This window comes from Harpia harpyja, chromosome 16 (genome assembly GCF_026419915.1).
Source record: "Harpia harpyja isolate bHarHar1 chromosome 16, bHarHar1 primary haplotype, whole genome shotgun sequence".
In the NCBI taxonomy this organism is placed as follows: domain Eukaryota; kingdom Metazoa; phylum Chordata; class Aves; order Accipitriformes; family Accipitridae; genus Harpia; species Harpia harpyja.
In genome coordinates, this window is record NC_068955.1 from 848,705 (window position 1) to 866,425 (window position 17,721).

General features: G+C 45.3%; 2 protein-coding genes across 5 annotated transcripts; one reads left to right on the plus strand and one right to left on the minus strand.

Annotated features, from left to right (window-relative positions):
• Positions 1 to 916: 916 nt before the first annotated feature.
• Positions 917 to 12,971, plus strand: GNL2 (G protein nucleolar 2). 2 transcript variants are annotated; one of them, XM_052810786.1, is made up of 16 exons: positions 918 to 1,117; positions 1,200 to 1,284; positions 2,492 to 2,586; positions 3,116 to 3,255; positions 4,375 to 4,559; positions 5,039 to 5,105; positions 6,417 to 6,575; positions 7,143 to 7,256; positions 8,056 to 8,184; positions 8,904 to 9,008; positions 9,119 to 9,277; positions 9,425 to 9,532; positions 9,898 to 10,331; positions 11,013 to 11,092; positions 11,813 to 11,907; positions 12,791 to 12,971. In XM_052810786.1, exons 1-16 carry the CDS (start codon positions 1,054 to 1,056, stop codon positions 12,938 to 12,940), a joined length of 2,169 nt encoding a protein of 722 aa, XP_052666746.1. In that variant the 5' UTR covers positions 918 to 1,053; the 3' UTR covers positions 12,941 to 12,971. The 2 variants fall into 2 exon arrangements, with proteins under 2 accessions (XP_052666747.1, XP_052666746.1); XM_052810787.1 differs by lacking the exon at positions 7,143 to 7,256 and having other exon boundaries at positions 917 to 1,117.
• Positions 12,972 to 13,645: 674 nt separating this feature from the next.
• Positions 13,646 to 17,703, minus strand: DNALI1 (dynein axonemal light intermediate chain 1). Of its 3 annotated transcripts, XM_052810792.1 has the most exons (6): positions 17,506 to 17,648; positions 17,294 to 17,418; positions 17,023 to 17,192; positions 15,999 to 16,177; positions 15,531 to 15,695; positions 13,841 to 13,995 (listed from the first exon to the last, which is right to left on the minus strand). In XM_052810792.1, the coding sequence occupies exons 1-6, from the start codon at positions 17,608 to 17,610 to the stop codon at positions 13,960 to 13,962; spliced, it is 780 nt and encodes a 259-aa protein (XP_052666752.1). In that variant the 5' UTR covers positions 17,611 to 17,648; the 3' UTR covers positions 13,841 to 13,959. The 3 variants fall into 3 exon arrangements, 2 of the variants coding, with proteins under 2 accessions (XP_052666750.1, XP_052666752.1); XM_052810790.1 differs by having other exon boundaries at positions 13,646 to 13,995; positions 17,294 to 17,671; XR_008238673.1 differs by lacking the exon at positions 13,841 to 13,995 and having other exon boundaries at positions 15,637 to 15,695; positions 15,999 to 16,578; positions 17,294 to 17,703.
• Positions 17,704 to 17,721: the final 18 nt, after the last annotated feature.

The window sequence follows — 17,721 nt, forward strand, 5'->3', positions numbered from 1 at the left end:
GCGGAGCTTTGTTAATTCCCCCTAGGTGAGGATCTTTCCAGTTTCTGTTAAAATCTGGCAGTAACGTGAATGTAGGCTTAGTCTTTAGACATATAATTCGCCTAAATTTGATTTGAGTTACTGCACCGTCCGTGCAATTCTTTACATGCATATAAAAAAGCCAGCGTTGTCATTTCTAATTTTAAAAAGCCGTCGCCAGCAACCCAGAAACAACAACCCTGTGTGCCTATAAACATCCCACCAGCACTGCCCCGCCGCACGCAAGCGTGCCCCGTGCCACCAGTGCTCCCACCAGCACCCCGTACCACCGGGCCGCTTTGCTGACCGCACGCATTCATCTCCAAATGGAAACAGGCATTCACGCCAAGCTCCCAAACGATTCTTATTATGTCCCTGCGAACAAACAACGTCTCACAAACAATGAGGGCTCCTGTGCCAGCCACCCTCGGCCTTACAGCCTCCCCTGCCCTTGACACGGCCCGCGCCCCCCCCCCCCGCCCCGGGCCCAGGGCGGGAGCCCCGGCCGGACAGCAGCGGCCGGCCAGGGCCGCCTCCCGCCCTCCGCTCCGGACGGGGCCCTGCGGCCCACCGCCCTCCGCCCGCCCCGCAGGCCGCGCTGGGGCGGGCCGGGAGCGCCCCGCGGCACAGGCCGCCCCGCCGGGCCCCACGGGCCGCAGCCCCTGTCGCCGCGCCGGGAGGCCCCGCGGGCACGGCGGGGCCGGGGGGGGGGGGGGCACGACGGGACACCGGGGGACACACACCGGGACACACGGACACACCGGGACACGGACACCGGGGGGGACCGGGCCAGCCCCACGCGTTGCCACGGCGACCGGCGGCAGACGTGGTTGCCAGGGCAACCTGATGCGCCTGCGCAGCCGGAAGACTGACTCAGCGGAAGCGCGTCATGCCGCTGACCCTCACGCCGGAAGAGGTTGTGCCGCCGCTTTCTGCCCGGTGCGGCGCGTGTGGCAGAGCGGCCTTTCCGTTCGTCCCGGTCCGGCCGTGAGCGCTGCCCTGTCCCGTCCCGCGCAGGGCGCTCCGCTCGGCACGATGGTGAAGCCACGCTACAAGGGCCGCAGCACCATCAACCCCTCCCGCGCCAGCACCAATCCCGGTACATGCGGAGGCCGTAGCGGACCGGGCCGCGCCGGGCCGTAGCGGGCCGGGCCGGGCCTGACGCTGTCTTGTCTCCGCAGATCGCGTGGGGGGCGCGGGAGGAAACAACATGCGGGACCGAGCCACCATTCGGCGCCTCAACATGTACCGGCAGAAAGAGCGGAGGTGAGCGCGGCTCGGCCCGCGGGAGGCGGCGGGGTCCCGTTACCGGTGCCGCGGGGCGCAGGCGGCTCCGTGCGCCTGCCCGGGCGGAGGCGCTGGCCGGTTTCCCGCGGGGCCGGGCTCCCGCCGGGCGCGGCGGCGAGCGGGCGCCGGTAACTGCGCTGTCGGTAACGCTGCCGGGCCGCGGCCTGCGGGACAGACCGGAGCCTTGTGGCGCAGGGAGCGCGTTTGTCGGTGCCGAGCAGCGGCGTGGCCTCCGCTGCCCACGCACGTTCAGCCACGCTGAGGGCAGCTGCCCGCGCTCTGATGCCAAAATGCCCGTATATTGGCACGGAGCCGCTCCTCCGTGTTTCCTGTGATACCGTGAGCTGGGAAACCTCGTCCTGAGCTCCAAACAGACCAGCAGTGTGTATCGGGGAATGCAGCTGGAAAACACGGGGTGCAGAACAGCTGATGTGATCTCCCTGGAATGTCATGAACCCCAAAAATGCCCAGAATTCCTTCATTTCCCACAACAGCGTAACTCTAAAGCTCATCTCAAAATGTCTGAAGAGCCTGACTTCCACACGGCTCCTTCGCGGAGAGACACCCCCTCACTCTGCTTGAGAATTGCTGGCTGTGGAGCAGCTCCCACCTCGTAAACGTGTGTCTCTGCCATCTTGTAGATGCCGCAGGGGGTTCTGAGAGTCCTGGTTCAGATTAGCGGTTGTGTGTTGTTTTGCCAGATTTCACTTTGTTTTGAGAGCAGACTGGGGAATATGTATTTTCAAAAATTACTAAATTTAAGGCAGGTCTAACTTGGAAATCATCTTACGGTGAGTGCTCTGCACCAGCTTATGGGTAGAGCTGATTGAAAAGTTCCACGTGAGCCCATGAGAGAAGAAAGCAGGGTTTACTAGGAAATTGTACATCGGTGCTTTTTGCACCCCAATAAGCCATTCCCGGTCTGACGTAAGCAGCCTTCATCAAGAGTCTGGTCAAGCTGGAGTGAGACTTTGGAGTGTGCACTTGCCAACATCACTTCTGCTGCAGTGTTTAAGTTAATTAGCCTCTACAGGCAGTACTGTCTCTGATAACAATCTCAGGGGCACTGGTTCTAGATGAAGGGTCTTTCTGGATTTTGTGGATGTAATTCTGGTCTAGTGAACAAAAGTGCTAGAGGGGTGTGTGCTGCCCTGCGTAGTTACATGTGTTCTCATTCTTCGCTTAGAAACAAACACGGTAAAGTGATTAAGCCTCTACAGTATCAATCAACAGTGGCACCAGGCACAGTTGCAAGAGTGGAACCAAATATTAAATGGTTTGGTGAGTTGTTTTTTGTTTTTTTTTTTTTTTTCAACTTGCAGACTCAGCAAGCTTAAAAACTGTTGAACTTTGTGTGTTTGGAGGGTGTTTATTTCAGAATTGTGGTCTCAGTGCTGTGTGGGACAGATACTGAAAATGGAGCTGAAGGATCTCCACCGTAGGCTTGGGTATGGGCTCATGCTTCGCATGTACCTGTACTTTGGGTGTTTGCTTTCCGCGCACTCCTCTAAAGTGTGGTTATTCTGTCCCCTTTGGTCATTTTCTGGGGTTTGCCTGTGTGTACATATGTTGTAGCCTATGTATGTTAAGTGTCCGAGGGATACTTTTAAAAATTTTCTTTAAATGGTGGGAAAGAAAGGGGTTGGCTTATTTATGCTAATTTGGGGTTTGTCGCAAGTAAAATCATCTATTTTTTGTCACTGGTATTTTTGATTCCAGATGGAATATTAATATTTTAGTAGTGTACCTGGGGTCTTTGAAGCAGTTAAGATGAGGAGTGGTCAGGTGCAATATGTATTTTTACATGCAGGAAATACTCGTGTGATCAAGCAATCATCCCTACAGAAATTTCAAGAAGAGATGGAAACTGTCATGAAAGATCCTTACAGAGTGGTCATGAAGCAAAGAAAGTTGCCAATGTCCCTTTTCTATGATCGGATTAAACCACACGTGGGTATTGTTCATCTGTACAGGGTGAAGGCTGGGTTGTGTGGAAAAAGGTGTCATGAATATTATTTATCTACGGGTGATCGTGCTGTCTCTCTTCAGTCTGGTGAAATGTTGTGTTCTAGAAGTATTGGGAGGGGCAGTTAGAGCAGGTGACTCGGGGAAGGATATTTTTGACAGCTTGTCACTATGGACATCAAATGTGAAGGCAAAGAAACAGTGTATTGCTTCCCTGTAGTTTATGAGAAGATCTATTAATTATTAGAAATTTTCATTTTTCGGTAGGAAACTTACCCTAAAACATCCTAGGTTAGCCTACCAGCTTAGGATGACTGTAGCAGCTTGCCACCTTATGTTCTAACGCTTCTAATAGCTCCCATGACAGAGGGACCTTTTTTGAGGATGCTTCACACTGCAGATATTCTCGTATGATGAATTTGAACTCAAATATGTGCTTTTTATCTTGAATCAGAAATTCTTGTGCATGCAGCCTTCATTTCTAGTACATCAAGTTTTAGATATTACCAGGTTTCTTTCATAATGTCTGAACTATTATTTTGGACTCTTGCTAGCTATTTCTTCATATGGAAACTTTCCAGGTTTATGTCATAAAAATGTTACCTAAATTAAGGAAAAAGTCATAAGAAACTAAGATGTGCATTACAAAAACAAATTACTTCTTTCAGCAATTAATTGTATGCCATTCGGAGGAAAGTTGGCATTCATTACAGGCTTTAAATTCTACAATTTTGATTGTAATTATCCCTGACAAAAATCTGTGAGTTTGGCGAGATTTGTGCGCTTGTTAGAAAAAATAAGAAATGATCAAAGATAGCAGCTGAATTTTCATCATGGTAGCTTTAATCACATTTGACATCACTTATGGTGAATGAACTGAAGCGTAGTTCTTTGGCAAGTGCGATGTGTTTTGTTGCTTATTAAATATCGACTCTTATGTTTCTCAAAGATTAAGCTGGAAAACTCAAACATTGTTAGGAAAGTGCCTGTAACTCTTGTCACAGGTTGCAGAGTTGCGTTGAACGAAGGTCTTGTTCACTGCATGTCATGAGAGATGGAAAAAACAGTGCTTGTGGGTTTTTTTACGAACCTGTTTTTCCTTAGACCTCCAGAGTTCACATTCTTGACACAGAAACATTTGAAACAACATTTGGCCCCAAATCACAGAGGAAAAGACCAAATCTTTCTGCAAGTGATGTGCAGTCTCTGGTGGAGAATGCTGAAGCCTCATCGGGATCTTATGATCAGGGCAAGGACCGAGACCTGGTGATAGAAGACACTGGTGTAAGGTAAATAGAAAGAAGAATTTATTCATTGTTTACAGTTCTGAAGAGCCAGCTTTGTTTTTAAAGAAGTATGTAGTACATCCATCGATGCTGTTGCTGTATGGAGGAGTAAGGAAAGTGATATCAGCTGAATTTGGGATTTTTTAATCCTGTTTTGTCCCTATGTATTTAACCATACTGTTGCTTCCATGAGACTCTTCTGTCTTTATTCATAATTCGTTTTCTGTTGTGTGTCAGAATATCTCCAAACTCACATTTTGGGTTAGATAAGGAACTGACTGGTAGGCAGATAGGAATGTTTGAAAGAGTGCATGTTTATAGGATCTTTCTGCAGATGGGTAGGTTGAAGGCGGAGCACAGGGAGCAGGGCTAAATCCCAGCTATCTGTTATCTGGGCCTCGTCTCCTCTTTTGTCTGTAAATGGCTTGAGAGAAGACAATGCTGTAACCCTGTTACTGATGTCTCTGGTAATGCACTTTCAGGGATGAAGCACAAGAGGAAATATATAAGAAAGGACAGTCCAAAAGAATCTGGGGTGAGCTCTACAAGGTAAGCAACATTTATAATTTGCAGCAGAGTCATGTCTATCTTTCAGCCTTTATGAAGTCAAGTGCTTCAGCACGCCACTGGAAATCCTATACAGCAATAATCAGAACAGCTCTGAAAAACCATTCATTGTTCTGTTAGGGAAGCTTTGATACAACTGAACTTGCTGCAAAGTTTCTTAGAAACATTAAGACAGTGACTTCCTTCATGCAGTGATGTCCTGAGTTTGTCACTCCCTTGCCTGCTTTCCTGTCAGCCTAGTTGGAACGGACTGACTTGAAACCATACACCCTTTTTCTGGTACTGATACGGTACATAAACACAAACAGAGAAAGCCAGCTGTAGAAGAGAGCAGAGATTCATTTTCAACTCTCTGCCTGACTGAGCTTGTTTCTTGAGTTCTCATCTCGCTGGAACAAACATCCTTAAAATAGATGATCTAGAGATCAACTGGCAGAGCAAAGGTGTTAGCTTCTCTTAGGTTCCTGGATCTTCACCCCAAATAAACCAGTCACATGCCCTTAAGTTTCGTTAGGCAAAAAACATGTGGCATATTGATAGGGTCGTCTTTGGAGGGCTCTGACCCTCAGTTCCCCATGAGCCACCTTGACTGCTAGAGAAATGGAGACTGAGAATGCATTAGGGTTGTAAGAGCAGTTTGTGTGCTCTCAGTGACTGTTAGGTGTGAAATTGCTTGACTTTTTGCTCTGAATTTCTGAATGTAGCTTAAAACCTTTTCATTTAGATCTAAAAGCACTGGGAATGATAGAGCAAAACAGATTTCAGTAAGATGCTGCCAAAAATGCAGGAAATAGCTGTGAAACAAATTCACTTGGCTTGAAGCAAGTCGTAAAATGACAGCTCCCTGCTGTAGATGCTTAGCGGACTAACAGCAGGTTCCTACTTGGTTGTGTGTTTCATATTGATCCAGAAAACATGTTTTATATCCTGATCCTTTATGAAATGGCAGAATTGAATTGCTGCAGAATGGATGGCAAACATTGTTTTTGTCTACTGAAGCAATTAATTTTCCCATTTGGGTGCAGTGTTTTCTTTCCCAAGTGCTACCAGCATCTTCCTGGTGCCTAAGAACAGGTAAAAGCTATTAGCCTGAATTTGGTGGGGAGTAAGGAGAAGAGAGAGTGGAAGATCAATGGATATTAGTCTGAGCTTCAGTAGTCTATGGGGAAGTAACAGTTGTTCATGAAGGCTACAAGGTTTTTAAATTAATGTTGTAGTTTAGAAACTTTGGGGAGGTATAGACATCTTACTTTCTGTAAAATCCTTTCCTGCTGTGTGATTTTTTTTTTTCAGGTGATAGACTCATCAGATGTTGTTGTTCAAGTTCTTGATGCCAGGGATCCCATGGGTACTCGCTCCCCTCATGTGGAATCTTATCTTAAAAAGGAGAAACATTGGAAACATCTCATTTTTGTCCTGAACAAATGTGATCTTGTTCCTACCTGGGCTACTGTAAGCACAGTCCTGCCTGTTACTCCTTGGACCTTCTTTGTTCCTTTTGTAGCCTCTGCTTTAATTCTGTTGCCAGTCCTCATGCTGGTCTCAAAGGGCATAATGTAACTGGGTCAATGGGAACTCTCTGCTTGCCTGCTATAAAAGTAACAATTACAATGTAAATCTGTCCAAGTTTGGCTGAGTTGAGCAACACTCACCAGCCACAAATTCTCTACTTCCTCTGTCTGGATTTAACAGTTCAGCTGATGTCTCCAGAGTATGCTAAATGTTAGTCCGCGTAAGATCCATATCCACCACAGCTGGTTTGCTTTATATTGTTAAACTAATTAGTTTTAGCTAGCAGTGAAGGCGTTTTTGGGAAATTGTTTGTCTTTTATAAAAACAATACTCAGACCTTTTAGCTATTGGGTTGGTGAAATGCTTCAAAGGTTCTTATATAGCAGTTTTCATAGACAGTTACATTTGTGACCCAAGTGAAGATGCTGTGTACTTCTGCTTATAAGCAGATTGTTTCACCACCTCCGCAGCACAGGATCCCTAACCAAGTAATGTTTTCCTCTTTAGAAGCGCTGGGTTGCTGTCCTTTCCCAGGAGTATCCAACACTTGCTTTTCATGCCAGCCTCACAAACCCTTTTGGCAAAGGTGCTTTTATACAGCTTTTAAGGCAGTTTGGAAAGGTACAGAATAATTTTGGCGATTCGTATTGTTGTTTGGGGAGGGGGAGGTGTTTAGTGTGGAGTCCTCTGTTTTGTTAGCGTTTGGGGATCAGTACACTTTCTGATGGCCATTCTGTCAGCAAACGACTCCATCAATAAAGCTCCCTTCTTTGGAGAGAAAATGGAAAATATTCCTTCAAATATGTTCAAAATGTTTGTCAAACTGAGGAGATCCACAAAGAGTGGGTTGGACCATCAGTCTCTGGCCTAGGTTTGTTGTAGACAGAGTATCCAGTTGACACTCGTAGGCCTCATCTGAATGTGTAGGAGAGAGGAACGTATTTCACACCTGTTTGTCCTGCATGTATGCATATTCTATTAAGGTATTCTCCTTTTAAGTGTCTTCATTTTTCAAAGAAAGGCACCTTCTGTTGCCTTTAGATTAGTTACTGTCTCTTCAGGCCACATCTATATTCTATCCCCAGCTACTGTTTGTATTTGCTTGGTTTCTCATCATAAATGGTTTCTAAATAAGGCATTCACAAGTAATTTTAGAGCAACAAGGAATGCAAGGGGTTCACGTCTTCCTTTTGAAGTAGCAGATATTTTCCTCAATGCTTGGAGTTCTTGGATGGCAAGTTGGTTGTACCCTTATACATTTCTCTTGATAGAAAAGAGCTGATCTCATTTTTTGACCTGGTACTTCAAAGTCCCCTTTGCTTTCCAATATAGTGAGAACAGTAGCTGCTCGAATGTTCAGAACTGTAGTAATTCTGTCTTTCTCTCTGAGATGTTAAAAAGATGTGCTATTTCTTAACAGTTACACTCTGACAAGAAACAGATCAGCGTGGGTTTCATTGGTTATCCAAATGTTGGCAAAAGCTCAGTGATCAATACATTACGGTCTAAGAAGGTCTGCAGTGTGGCCCCTATTGCAGGTGAAACAAAGGTAGGAAGAGATCCCTACATTAAAGATAAAAATTAATTATGTAAGTGCATTGTCAAAGGCAGAATTCATGAAAAATTAGCTCAGTGATGTTTTCAAGTCTTAACACTTGAACTGTACAGGCTATGTGACCCTGAGTTTGAGGAGTGGCTGATCGACAGGCGTTGCTCTGAAGCACTGCTACTGGAAGCATTCCTGAGTTCCCACTCTACCTGTACAGTAGCGCTTTGATCTGAATGCTCAGCTGCCCTGACTCGGGGTCTGCACTTTCCCGAATCACATTATTTGGTATATTTGTGCTGTCAGGCTCTGTTAGTGCTGGTTTTCTAACTCTGTTCTTCAAGAATGTGACCGTAAGCAAGAAGACAAAGTTACAGGAATCTTCTTTGCTAGCCTGTTCATTTTACTCCTAAATATCACTAAAGTTAAGGATCATGGAAGAGGAAGCCCACAGAATATCGGAGTTTGTTGTGATTGTAGTTTCCTCACCTTGGTCCTGTGAGTTAGTAGCTTGGTGCAAAACCTTAGAGATAGCATTGGCTGATTCAGAAGGAGCAAGGTGCAATATGTCTTGGCTAGCTAACAAAAATGCCAAGTTATATTCCGTTGTCTGTTAATGCCAAATTCCTAAGATGAATCCTGTGTGTTAGAACTGTGCATTTAAAAATCAGAACAGAGCTGTGTGGAAGGAGGTAACATGGGGAACTACTGATCTCTTTCAGGTATGGCAATACATTACCTTGATGCGGCGGATTTTTCTCATTGACTGCCCAGGTGTAGTTTATCCCTCTGGAGACACAGAAACAGACATTGTGCTGAAGGGAGTGGTATGTGTCTGCACTAAATGCTGGAAGATCTTTGCTGTTGTCAATATGATGGGTTCAAAGAAATGAATGCACACTTCCCGAAGGGTTGATATTCTACCATTTGTTTTCAGGTTCAAGTTGAAAAGATTAAGAGCCCTGAAGATCATATTAGTGCGGTGCTGGAAAGAGCCAAACCAGAGTACATCAGAAAGACGTACAAGATTGATTCCTGGAAGGATACAGAAGACTTCCTTGAGAAACTTGCTTGTAGGACTGGAAAACTGCTAAAGGTGTGATGACTTTCTGCATTTGCAGGCTGGAAGAGTGTGTGGCCTGTTACTGAACATGGGAAATACAAATGTTTCTGTTGCTTATAGGTAATGGAAAGGTGGTATGACCTGCAAATGTGGACATAAACTGTTACTGGGTTCTTTCAGGGTGGTGAGCCTGACCTGCAAACTGTGAGCAAGATGGTTCTCAATGACTGGCAGAGGGGCAGAATCCCATTCTTTGTGAAGCCGCCGAATGCAGAAACAGGTCCCCAGGTGAGAACATGATGCTTGTGCCTCTTCTCGTATGTTATTCAGTTCTCCTAATGGTATTCACTATTCTTTTTCCCAGAGTGCCATGTAACTTGGGCAGTGCATGTCTTGGACTCTGCCCAAGTCTGGTGATTCAGGTGACACTTGCTTGAATTTGGTGAGGATCAGGTAGCAGTGCTCTTCACAGAGATGTCTGAGCCATTTTACAATCATCTGACTACCAGAAGTGTCAGTAATTCTCCCGTCGTTAGCCTGTTATCTTAGACTTTTTCCAATAGACTTTTTCGAAAGAGATAAAATGGAAATTGCTCTCAGAGATGGTGGGACAGACTTTGTGGATAACACATCCATTACACCCTTTCTTGTAGCCTCCTGCATTGGAAGTAGCTATGACATCAAGCCAAGATAATAATGAAGATAAAATCTCTGAGTTGGTAGCGTCAAGTGTGGAGCCAGCAGAGGAGAAGAAGAATACAGACACTGAAATTAAGCAACTCATGTCACATGTTCGGCAGAACTTTGGGAGGATTAATGTGGCACCTCAGTTCTCGGAAGAAGACCTGGTTCCTGTAGATGTGCCAGGCTTTGATGAAACAGACAATGATTCTTCTGGAGAGGAGGAGCAGGAAGAGGAGAAAGAGGAAAATGAGCAACATCAAGATTCAGTAGAGGAGGAATCGCAGTTGGCTGTACCAGGTGGCAGGGAGAGCTCTAAGGCGGTTCTTAAGGCTTTGGAGGAGAAGATTGCAAAATACAAAAAATTTCTGGATAAAGCCAAAGCCAAGAGATTCTCAGCAATAAGGTATCTGAATCTGTTCAGTGACTCAAGTGTTTCGCAGGGGGGAAAAGAGTTAATGCGGTTCTGCTGTGGTTTCGCTCCATTCATGATTCACTTGACTGGTTCCTCTGTGTTGCCACCCACAAGTTGCCACAGCTTATCTAGCTTAGCCATAAATATTTGAACTTTGGCCAAGCAGCAGTTTGTTTTTGAAAGATTATTCCAAGAAGTCCTGTTTACCAGCCTAACTAAAAATGTTCTCACTTTTGGAGAGCTGCCTCTTAAGCTATGGATTAGAAATCTGTTGGTATTCTGTGTAGCAATATTGCATCCTTGGATCTCTCCTTGATGCTGGGTTCTTTCTTGAGCAGTACCAAGACTAATGCCCTACCTGGATATGCCAGCTGGTCTCCATGCATGTACCAGAGTATCCCAGCTCATCCAGTAGGCCCAGTTTTAGCAAAGCTCATCCACCAGCCTTGTGAGGACTAAGATTTCAAGGTTAAGTGTTATATTTTGTCCCTTTGTGCAGCACACAAGCCCAGTAACTCCAGAGACAAGATTACTGTAATATGTTTTTGAGGTGCAGAGGCTGTGGCTTTGCTGCTGACAGGCTACTGGGATCTGTTGGAGACTGATCACTTCTCAGAGGTGGTTACATTTTGTGTTACGACATTCTTTTATTGCTTATTTTATCTTTTGTAGAATCCCTAAGCAGTTGAGTGAAAAAGTGTTTGCAAAATCCGTGCAGAAGTCTGAAGAACCCAAAGAAACTGAAGACAGAGGTAAAACAAGATTAGCAGATGTTCTTAATCTACATTTGGAAATCCTATAAGGAAGAGAAGAGAGGGAGCTAGGGGGGGAAGCGTTCGTTAGCTCCTGAGTGGAAGTTCTTTTTCCCCTAAAGCTATTTAAATGTTTCCATAGCTAACCTAAGGGCTGCCCGATGACCTTGCTGTAGCCTTTCTATAGAACACCTGTCTATAGTAAGGTATGTCCCTCTACTAGTGAATGAGGGTAAAGCGAAGCCAAATGTTGTATTTCCAAAAGAATGGTGCTATGGGCAGATTGCAGTCTGAGCAACTTCCGTTCCACACGGTGTAATATTACACAGAAGGGAGTGGAAGGGGTTTATGACATTATAAAAGCACAGAGCTACTTCAGGCTATAGGTTTTATTGGGGTGATTTCAAGAGTGTGGCTTCAGTTTCCATAGTAAGTTTGATTAAAGGCTAAATGGTGGGAGAACCCTCTTCCGACAAGACTATGAAATTCTTCTGGACTTGCATGAGACTTTAAGCAGTCTGCTTCTCAAGAGCAGTTTTCATAGTAATAGCGAGTGATTCTCTGGTAAGGACCATGCATGTTGTTTTGGTAGAAGCTATTAAAATATGACCAAAGGAATGCTTTGCTGAAGTAAATGGGATGGTGACCCCAATCTTAAGTGCTGCAAAAGAGATGGATGGTTTGGAAGATGCCCAAGTATGTGATCTCTGCTGTTTGCAGGCAGCACAGAGAAGAAAAGAAAAAGGAAGGGAGAAGAGGAAGATGATGATGACCTTTCGGGTAAACAGCCTTGCAAGAAACTTACATCCAAAGAAGTAAGTGTGATTTCTTGTAGTACAACAAATGAGCTGGCTTTTTTTGTACATAGATTTCGCATTACCACTTAAGAGCTTTGAGACTGGGCGCTAGTACGAGGGAGAGAGCGTGGGGACTGTAGCTGAGGTAGGGCGAACGTGAAGACAGGGTGACTTGCTGCTGACCTGAGATGTGACAGCAGCATGTTCCAGCTGAGCATGGACCCATAAAAGGGTCCAGCAGGAACCACGACAGAAGGAGTGTTGAAGGGGAGAATCCTTTGTGGGTAACTGTTCTGCTTTCAGCATTAGCTTGCCCACTGATGCTGTTAAGAGAGCAGGGGTCTAAATGCTGGGAGATGGGAGAATTTGGAACTAGATGGGCAGTACTATTCTGTCTTGAAAGAGAGCTGCTGCTGCTATTTTCTGTTCATGTTAGTCAAGTCTAAACAATTCTTCTAGAGTAACTTAAATACCAAGTGAAATTGTCTGTCTGTAGGACTTTGAAAGTGATTTGTAAGCAAACTTGTACAGCAAGGGCTTTTTGGAAAGCGGAGCAGAAGACTGGGGGGAGGGGAGGAGAAGACTGCATTCCATTTATGAACGTTCAGTCACATCTCCTGTTAAAGACCTCTTACATGACTATGCCCATCAGGTTGCTTCTTGTATCTTGTTTACTACTTCTATAAAGATTAAAGTGTATCTTCCTTTGTAACATTTTAAGAGCATGGGTGGGTGGGTTCCATATCAATGTCCATATATTCACCTCAGTAATGTTTTGTTTGAAATTATTTATTTTACTTAAGGCATGTGGAATGCAAAGTGAACAACGTTTGAAAGAATGCAAACAAATTCAGGCTACGGATACTGTGGATTTGCTAATGTGTTTTGTGTGTATTTGCAGAGAAGACGAGCTGAGAGGCAGCAGCGCTCCAAGAAAGTTGGAGTCCGGTATTATGAAACTCACAACGTGAAAAATAAGAATAAGAACAAGAAAAAAACTGGCTTGGAGGGACAAAGATCAAAGCACAAAAAATACAAACATAAGCAATAACTGCTTATTCTATTAAATTTTACATAAAACAGCTCTAGTATGCAGTGGCTTTTTTTAATATAAAACTTGTAGTTCCCATTCAAAGCCTAGTTTGACTTGTCTGTCTTGTTCCCAGGAGTAGCATCTCACTCTTTGTTTCTGCATCATCTGAAAGTTCTTTATGCAGTTGGAGACCGTGGTATTTCTACATCACCATCTAAGGCCAGTAAACACTGCATTGGCAAAACATATCCTGAAGTGTTATTCAGTGGTGGTGGTTTGTTTGTTTTGTTGTGTTTTGGTTTTTTTTTTTTTTTTCTGGAAACTAGCTTTATGGAGTTTTTCATATGACTACAGTGAATTATCTTTCCCACGTCTGCTTGCTATGTATAACCAGCTAATTACACAGGTATCTCAAAGATTTCTTTTGCTTCTACTGAGAAGCGATGCTTGGAATGGTATCATACCCCTCTTTCATTAGAAGTAGCCACATAGAGAGCATTGGTATTGCTCATCCTAGGTTACTACTACCGGTTCTGACAAGGGATTTTGATGGACAATTAACACCGACTTGCACATACTCAAGGAAATACCCTCCAAACACCTGTCCAAGAATTACCTGCAATTTGATTCTTAGTGAATGTGACTTACATTTATTGTAGACACTTCATATGTTGTTTCTGAATTTTCTACAACATTTTCAAAGTAATAATGTTACAGAGATGCTTGCATTTAAAAATGTTTATTAGTTTACTGCTTTGAAGGTCATGTAATGTATTGCTAACAGGCAAGTCCCAGACAGGTTCACTATTTAAGGAGCTGAGTGCTGAGGTGGCATTGAAAGAGGGTGCAGTAATTAATGAAGCTCTTGAATTTCAACTGTCCAAGAGAAAAAGAAAGAAATAATACAATTACGCTGCCTTCAGTTACTGGTAAGTGAAAATTCAAGATTGCTTTATGAAGACAAATCTTTGTCACTAATTGTGAACTTCTTGCTCTGACAGCTCTTCTGAGCACTGCCTGGAGAAAAGCAAAAAAATCTACTTGTTTGGTGCAATGATGCTTTCAAGTTGGGCCTGAAAAACAAATGAGAGAGTACATCAAATTAGATTCAACCTAAAAAATAAACCCGCGTTGCTGTAAAGTGATAAATTGTTAGATATTCAAAGTGAGGAGCTGAGGGATGCTGCAATACTTCAAGAGAAGCAGGCCAGGGTTTTTTTCCCTAGCTATTCCATTCCTTACTACATGTTTTATAAATTAGGTTTTCATTCTTGGCATACACACTTGTTGCATTCTGAGAAGAAAAGAGCTGGCCTTGGTTCCATACAATGAAAGACTCGTTTTATAATATAAAGCATTGAAGAGGAAATTAAATAAAAGCTGTTGAAACAGTGGTCTGAATTGCCTGACTTCAGGCTGGACTATGTTAGTTAAATTAAATATTTGGCGCTCTCGCATTTGGAACACAAACTCTGACTCTGGGACAAAAGTAGCTGGGAACAGCAAGTTTTTCAGTTGCTGAGACAACTTGACGCCCAATTAGTAGATTGATCGGAGAGCTACCCATGCTTAGGGAGCGTGTAGCGCATGAAGCTTCCAGGACTCTTAGATTGTCCTCTTCCTAGAGCTGCCATCAAAACAAACTACAACACTAGTATACACACAGCTGTTAAGAATAGTTGTACTTCAAGGAAGAAACATGGATTCAGTGGCAACACGTATTTGATCTAATAGTTACTCCATTTTGTGCCCTGAAAGATTTCAAGATGGCCTGAAGATGTCAGTGGTTTAGTAAGGAGAAACTGTAGGAACAATGAAGATGAGGAAAGCAGCTCGGTGTAAAGGAAATGTTTTTAGCGGTAGCCAGAAACATTTAACGTTGTTTATGGTAACATTTTTTCTTTACTCAAAAGATGTGGGATTTTTTTCCTTTCAAAATCAAAAGTAATGAGCAGAAGTGCTGTTTTCACCAAAGCAGCATGCACAAATTTACTCCTGTAATTATGCAGTCCCTACTGCATAGGTACACAATTGTTCTTATTAGGTAATATTTAATGTTAAGTCATGTGTCTCGTTATCAGGGAGTCAACTTTAATGGCCAACGGCAAAGAAACAAAACTTCTTAATTTGCCTTCGCTAGATTTTCTGTTTTGTAGTTGAGAAGGGGTGCTAACCATTACAACCTTACAATCAAGTTACGCAGAAATAGATTCCTGGGGTATCAGTGAGGTTTGAAGCCTCTGCATTTGGGGTTCAGCTGCATGCATCTGCTCTCCTCCAGCTGACTATAACAATTTATCATTTTCTGAACAAATTCAAAAAATCTCTCCCTGGCGAATGTGTGTATGACTCAAATTCAATCTGACCTGTTGTTTGCATCATCAGGTTTACCAGTAATGACCAATTGCTGACTGAGCAAGGAAGTAGAGAATGCAAAAGTGCTGTTTTCCCATTTCATTAAAAATTTAGAGAAAGTGGAACATTAATACAAATGCGTCATAAATGTAACACTTTTAAAACTGTAAGGAGAAAGATATTTTTATATCTTTCCAATTACAAAATGAGAAGTTTTACCATTACTATTTGGAATTGTGGTTTTTTTACTAACCTTCAGCTGTTGATTTGTTCGTTTCAGGAACTGAACCTCTTCAGTGTGTTTCTTTTCTTCTATCTGTTGCCTTTCACTTTCACGTTTTTCAATGGCTTCACATTTAGCTTTCTGTTCACTCACTTGTCTTTCCAGCTGCCGCTTTTCCTCTTCTAGCTCTGCAATCTTGGAAAAGAGCACAGATCTCTCAAGTTTTGTTTGTTAGTAATCAATTTTCAGTTAAGATTTTCAGTTAAGATGGGACAAAGTTGTATGTTGTACAGTCTTTAAAGTGTTCCAGATAGAATAGCACATAATTTATGAAGTGCAATTAAGCCCTAGGAAAACAGTAAGACAAACGTTTTGATGATCTTCACTGCCATCCAGTGGAAACAGAGAGAACGGATTTCCTATAAAACTTTATATGTAATATCCTTATGCTGTATCACGTGCAGAAAACTACATTATGGGGTTAACAGCCCAACTTACTCTTTTTTCCATGTCAGATTTGCCCTGCTCAGCTTGTAGTGCCTTCCGCATGCCAAACGCAACACTGCTCTCGTACAGCGTCTGGTAAGCAGCAATTGTCATTTGGATTTCATCCCTGACTCGAAGCAGCAAGAGTCCTCGCTCTGCACAGTTAATTGTAGTTTCACGGATCAATTCATCTTTAAAGAAAGATTGCGACAATCTGGTTAGAGTAGCTACTGTACTCTGGGAATGCTGGATACATACAGGGTCCAGAGATTGTTGCCTTTCACCTATTCTCTGCACCACAGAAGCAACATGGATTTACCAGAGATAGTCATAATTTATTTTTCTCTCTTTTGTTACATTACAGCTATAGCATCGAGTGCTAGCAAATGAAAGCAGAGTGGTGGTACAGAACCTATGGTAACAACAGTGATACTGATCTGCTAAAGCTGTTAACAGCAAACACCTAAAAATTTGTAATGATTTTTTGCAGTTATCGGGAAGCCTCCAGGAAAGTCGAGAGCCGCGAGAAGGATGCTGCTCAAACTAATGGCGATCTCTTGCATTTGGAAGACTGGCAGCAGGTCATCAGGGTCTGTAAGAGTGCTTAACTTAACTTAAAACACTGTATAACTGTTATTTTAAATTAACTGTTGGGTTAAGGACAACTAAGAATTTGCCTCTCTTACTGTCATGTATGTGTGTCTCTTGGGGGTCAGCTTTATGAGTGACAAGGCAGCGTAAAGCGCTCTGTGTAAAGGCTGGCGGCGTGGGTTAGGGTCACACCCCTCTGAGCTGTAGGGCAGGCAAGAGCTGTGGGCCGGCAGCAAAGACGTGAGCAGCGTGGCTGCTGGAGCAGCAAACCCTCGCCCTCCACGGCCAGCACGCCTCAGCCAGCCCTGCCCGGCAGGGACCGAGGCCACGTTGAACCTTCTGGAAGGAGGAATGCTGACGGGGACATGGATGCGGGAGCCCCAGCCCGTTGGGGAGTGGGTGAGGAGCAGCGATGCTTTCCGCGTTCGCCGGTTTGGGCACTGACCGAAGCACTGTGTGTAGAGTTCCCTGCGCACCGGGCAGATGCCGGTCTCCCGCGCCTGCCTCTGCTGCAGCCGCAGGTCCAGCTGCTCCTGCAGGTGGACGACGTCCTGGCGGGTGCTGGGCGCGCTGGACACCTCCTGCACCCACCGCCGGTTCTCCTCCTCCCACTCCCTGTCACGACATAGCACCGGGCCTTACTGGGTGCCCCCCGCGGGCCCGGCCGGGCTCTGCCGGGCAGGGGCGGGCCCGGGCCCGGCCCCGGCCCCGCTCACCGCGGCGGCAGGATGGCGTTGAGGAGCTCCTGCGGCTGCTTCGCGGCGGCGGCGGCGGCCGTCCGGGGCGGCGGGACGGGCCCCGTCGGGGCGGGCGGCGGCGGGGTCCCCTTCAGCGGGCGGGCCTGCGGGGAGAGAGAGCGGAGCGCGGTAGGAGCCGGGCGGCGGGTAGCCCGCGGGCGCCCCGTCCCGCCCGTCCCGGCCCCGCTCACCCGGGGGGAGCGCTTCTCCGTGCGGCGGGTGACGAGCACCGGCGGGTTGTACCGCAGCAGCGAGTCCGGCGGCGGGATCATGGCGGCCGCGGCCGTTGTCGCCATGGCGACGGGGTCTTTGTTCCCCCCCCCTCCCGTGCGCAGGCGCAGAAGCGCCCGAGGGCGGTGCCGGCCGCCTCGGCGGCGGAAGCGCTTCCGCGCGCGGGCCGGAAGCGG

Coding starts and splice junctions, on each gene's coding strand:
- GNL2 (XM_052810786.1), top strand. CDS start 1,054: ATGGTGAAGCCACGCTACAAGGGCCGCAGCACCATCAACCCCTCCCGC. Junction 5,106..6,416: donor TCTGGGGTGAGCTCTACAAG/GTAAGCAACATT, acceptor TTTTTTTTTCAG/GTGATAGACTCATCAGATGT. Junction 6,576..7,142: donor TTGTTCCTACCTGGGCTACT/GTAAGCACAGTC, acceptor TTTCCTCTTTAG/AAGCGCTGGGTTGCTGTCCT.
- DNALI1 (XM_052810790.1), bottom strand. CDS start 17,610: ATGGCGACAACGGCCGCGGCCGCCATGATCCCGCCGCCGGACTCGCTG. Junction 16,178..17,022: donor ACTCTACACACAGTGCTTCG/GTCAGTGCCCAA, acceptor CTTTCTTTAAAG/ATGAATTGATCCGTGAAACT. Junction 13,996..15,530: donor GAACAAATCAACAGCTGAAG/GTTAGTAAAAAA, acceptor TTTGTTTTTCAG/GCCCAACTTGAAAGCATCAT.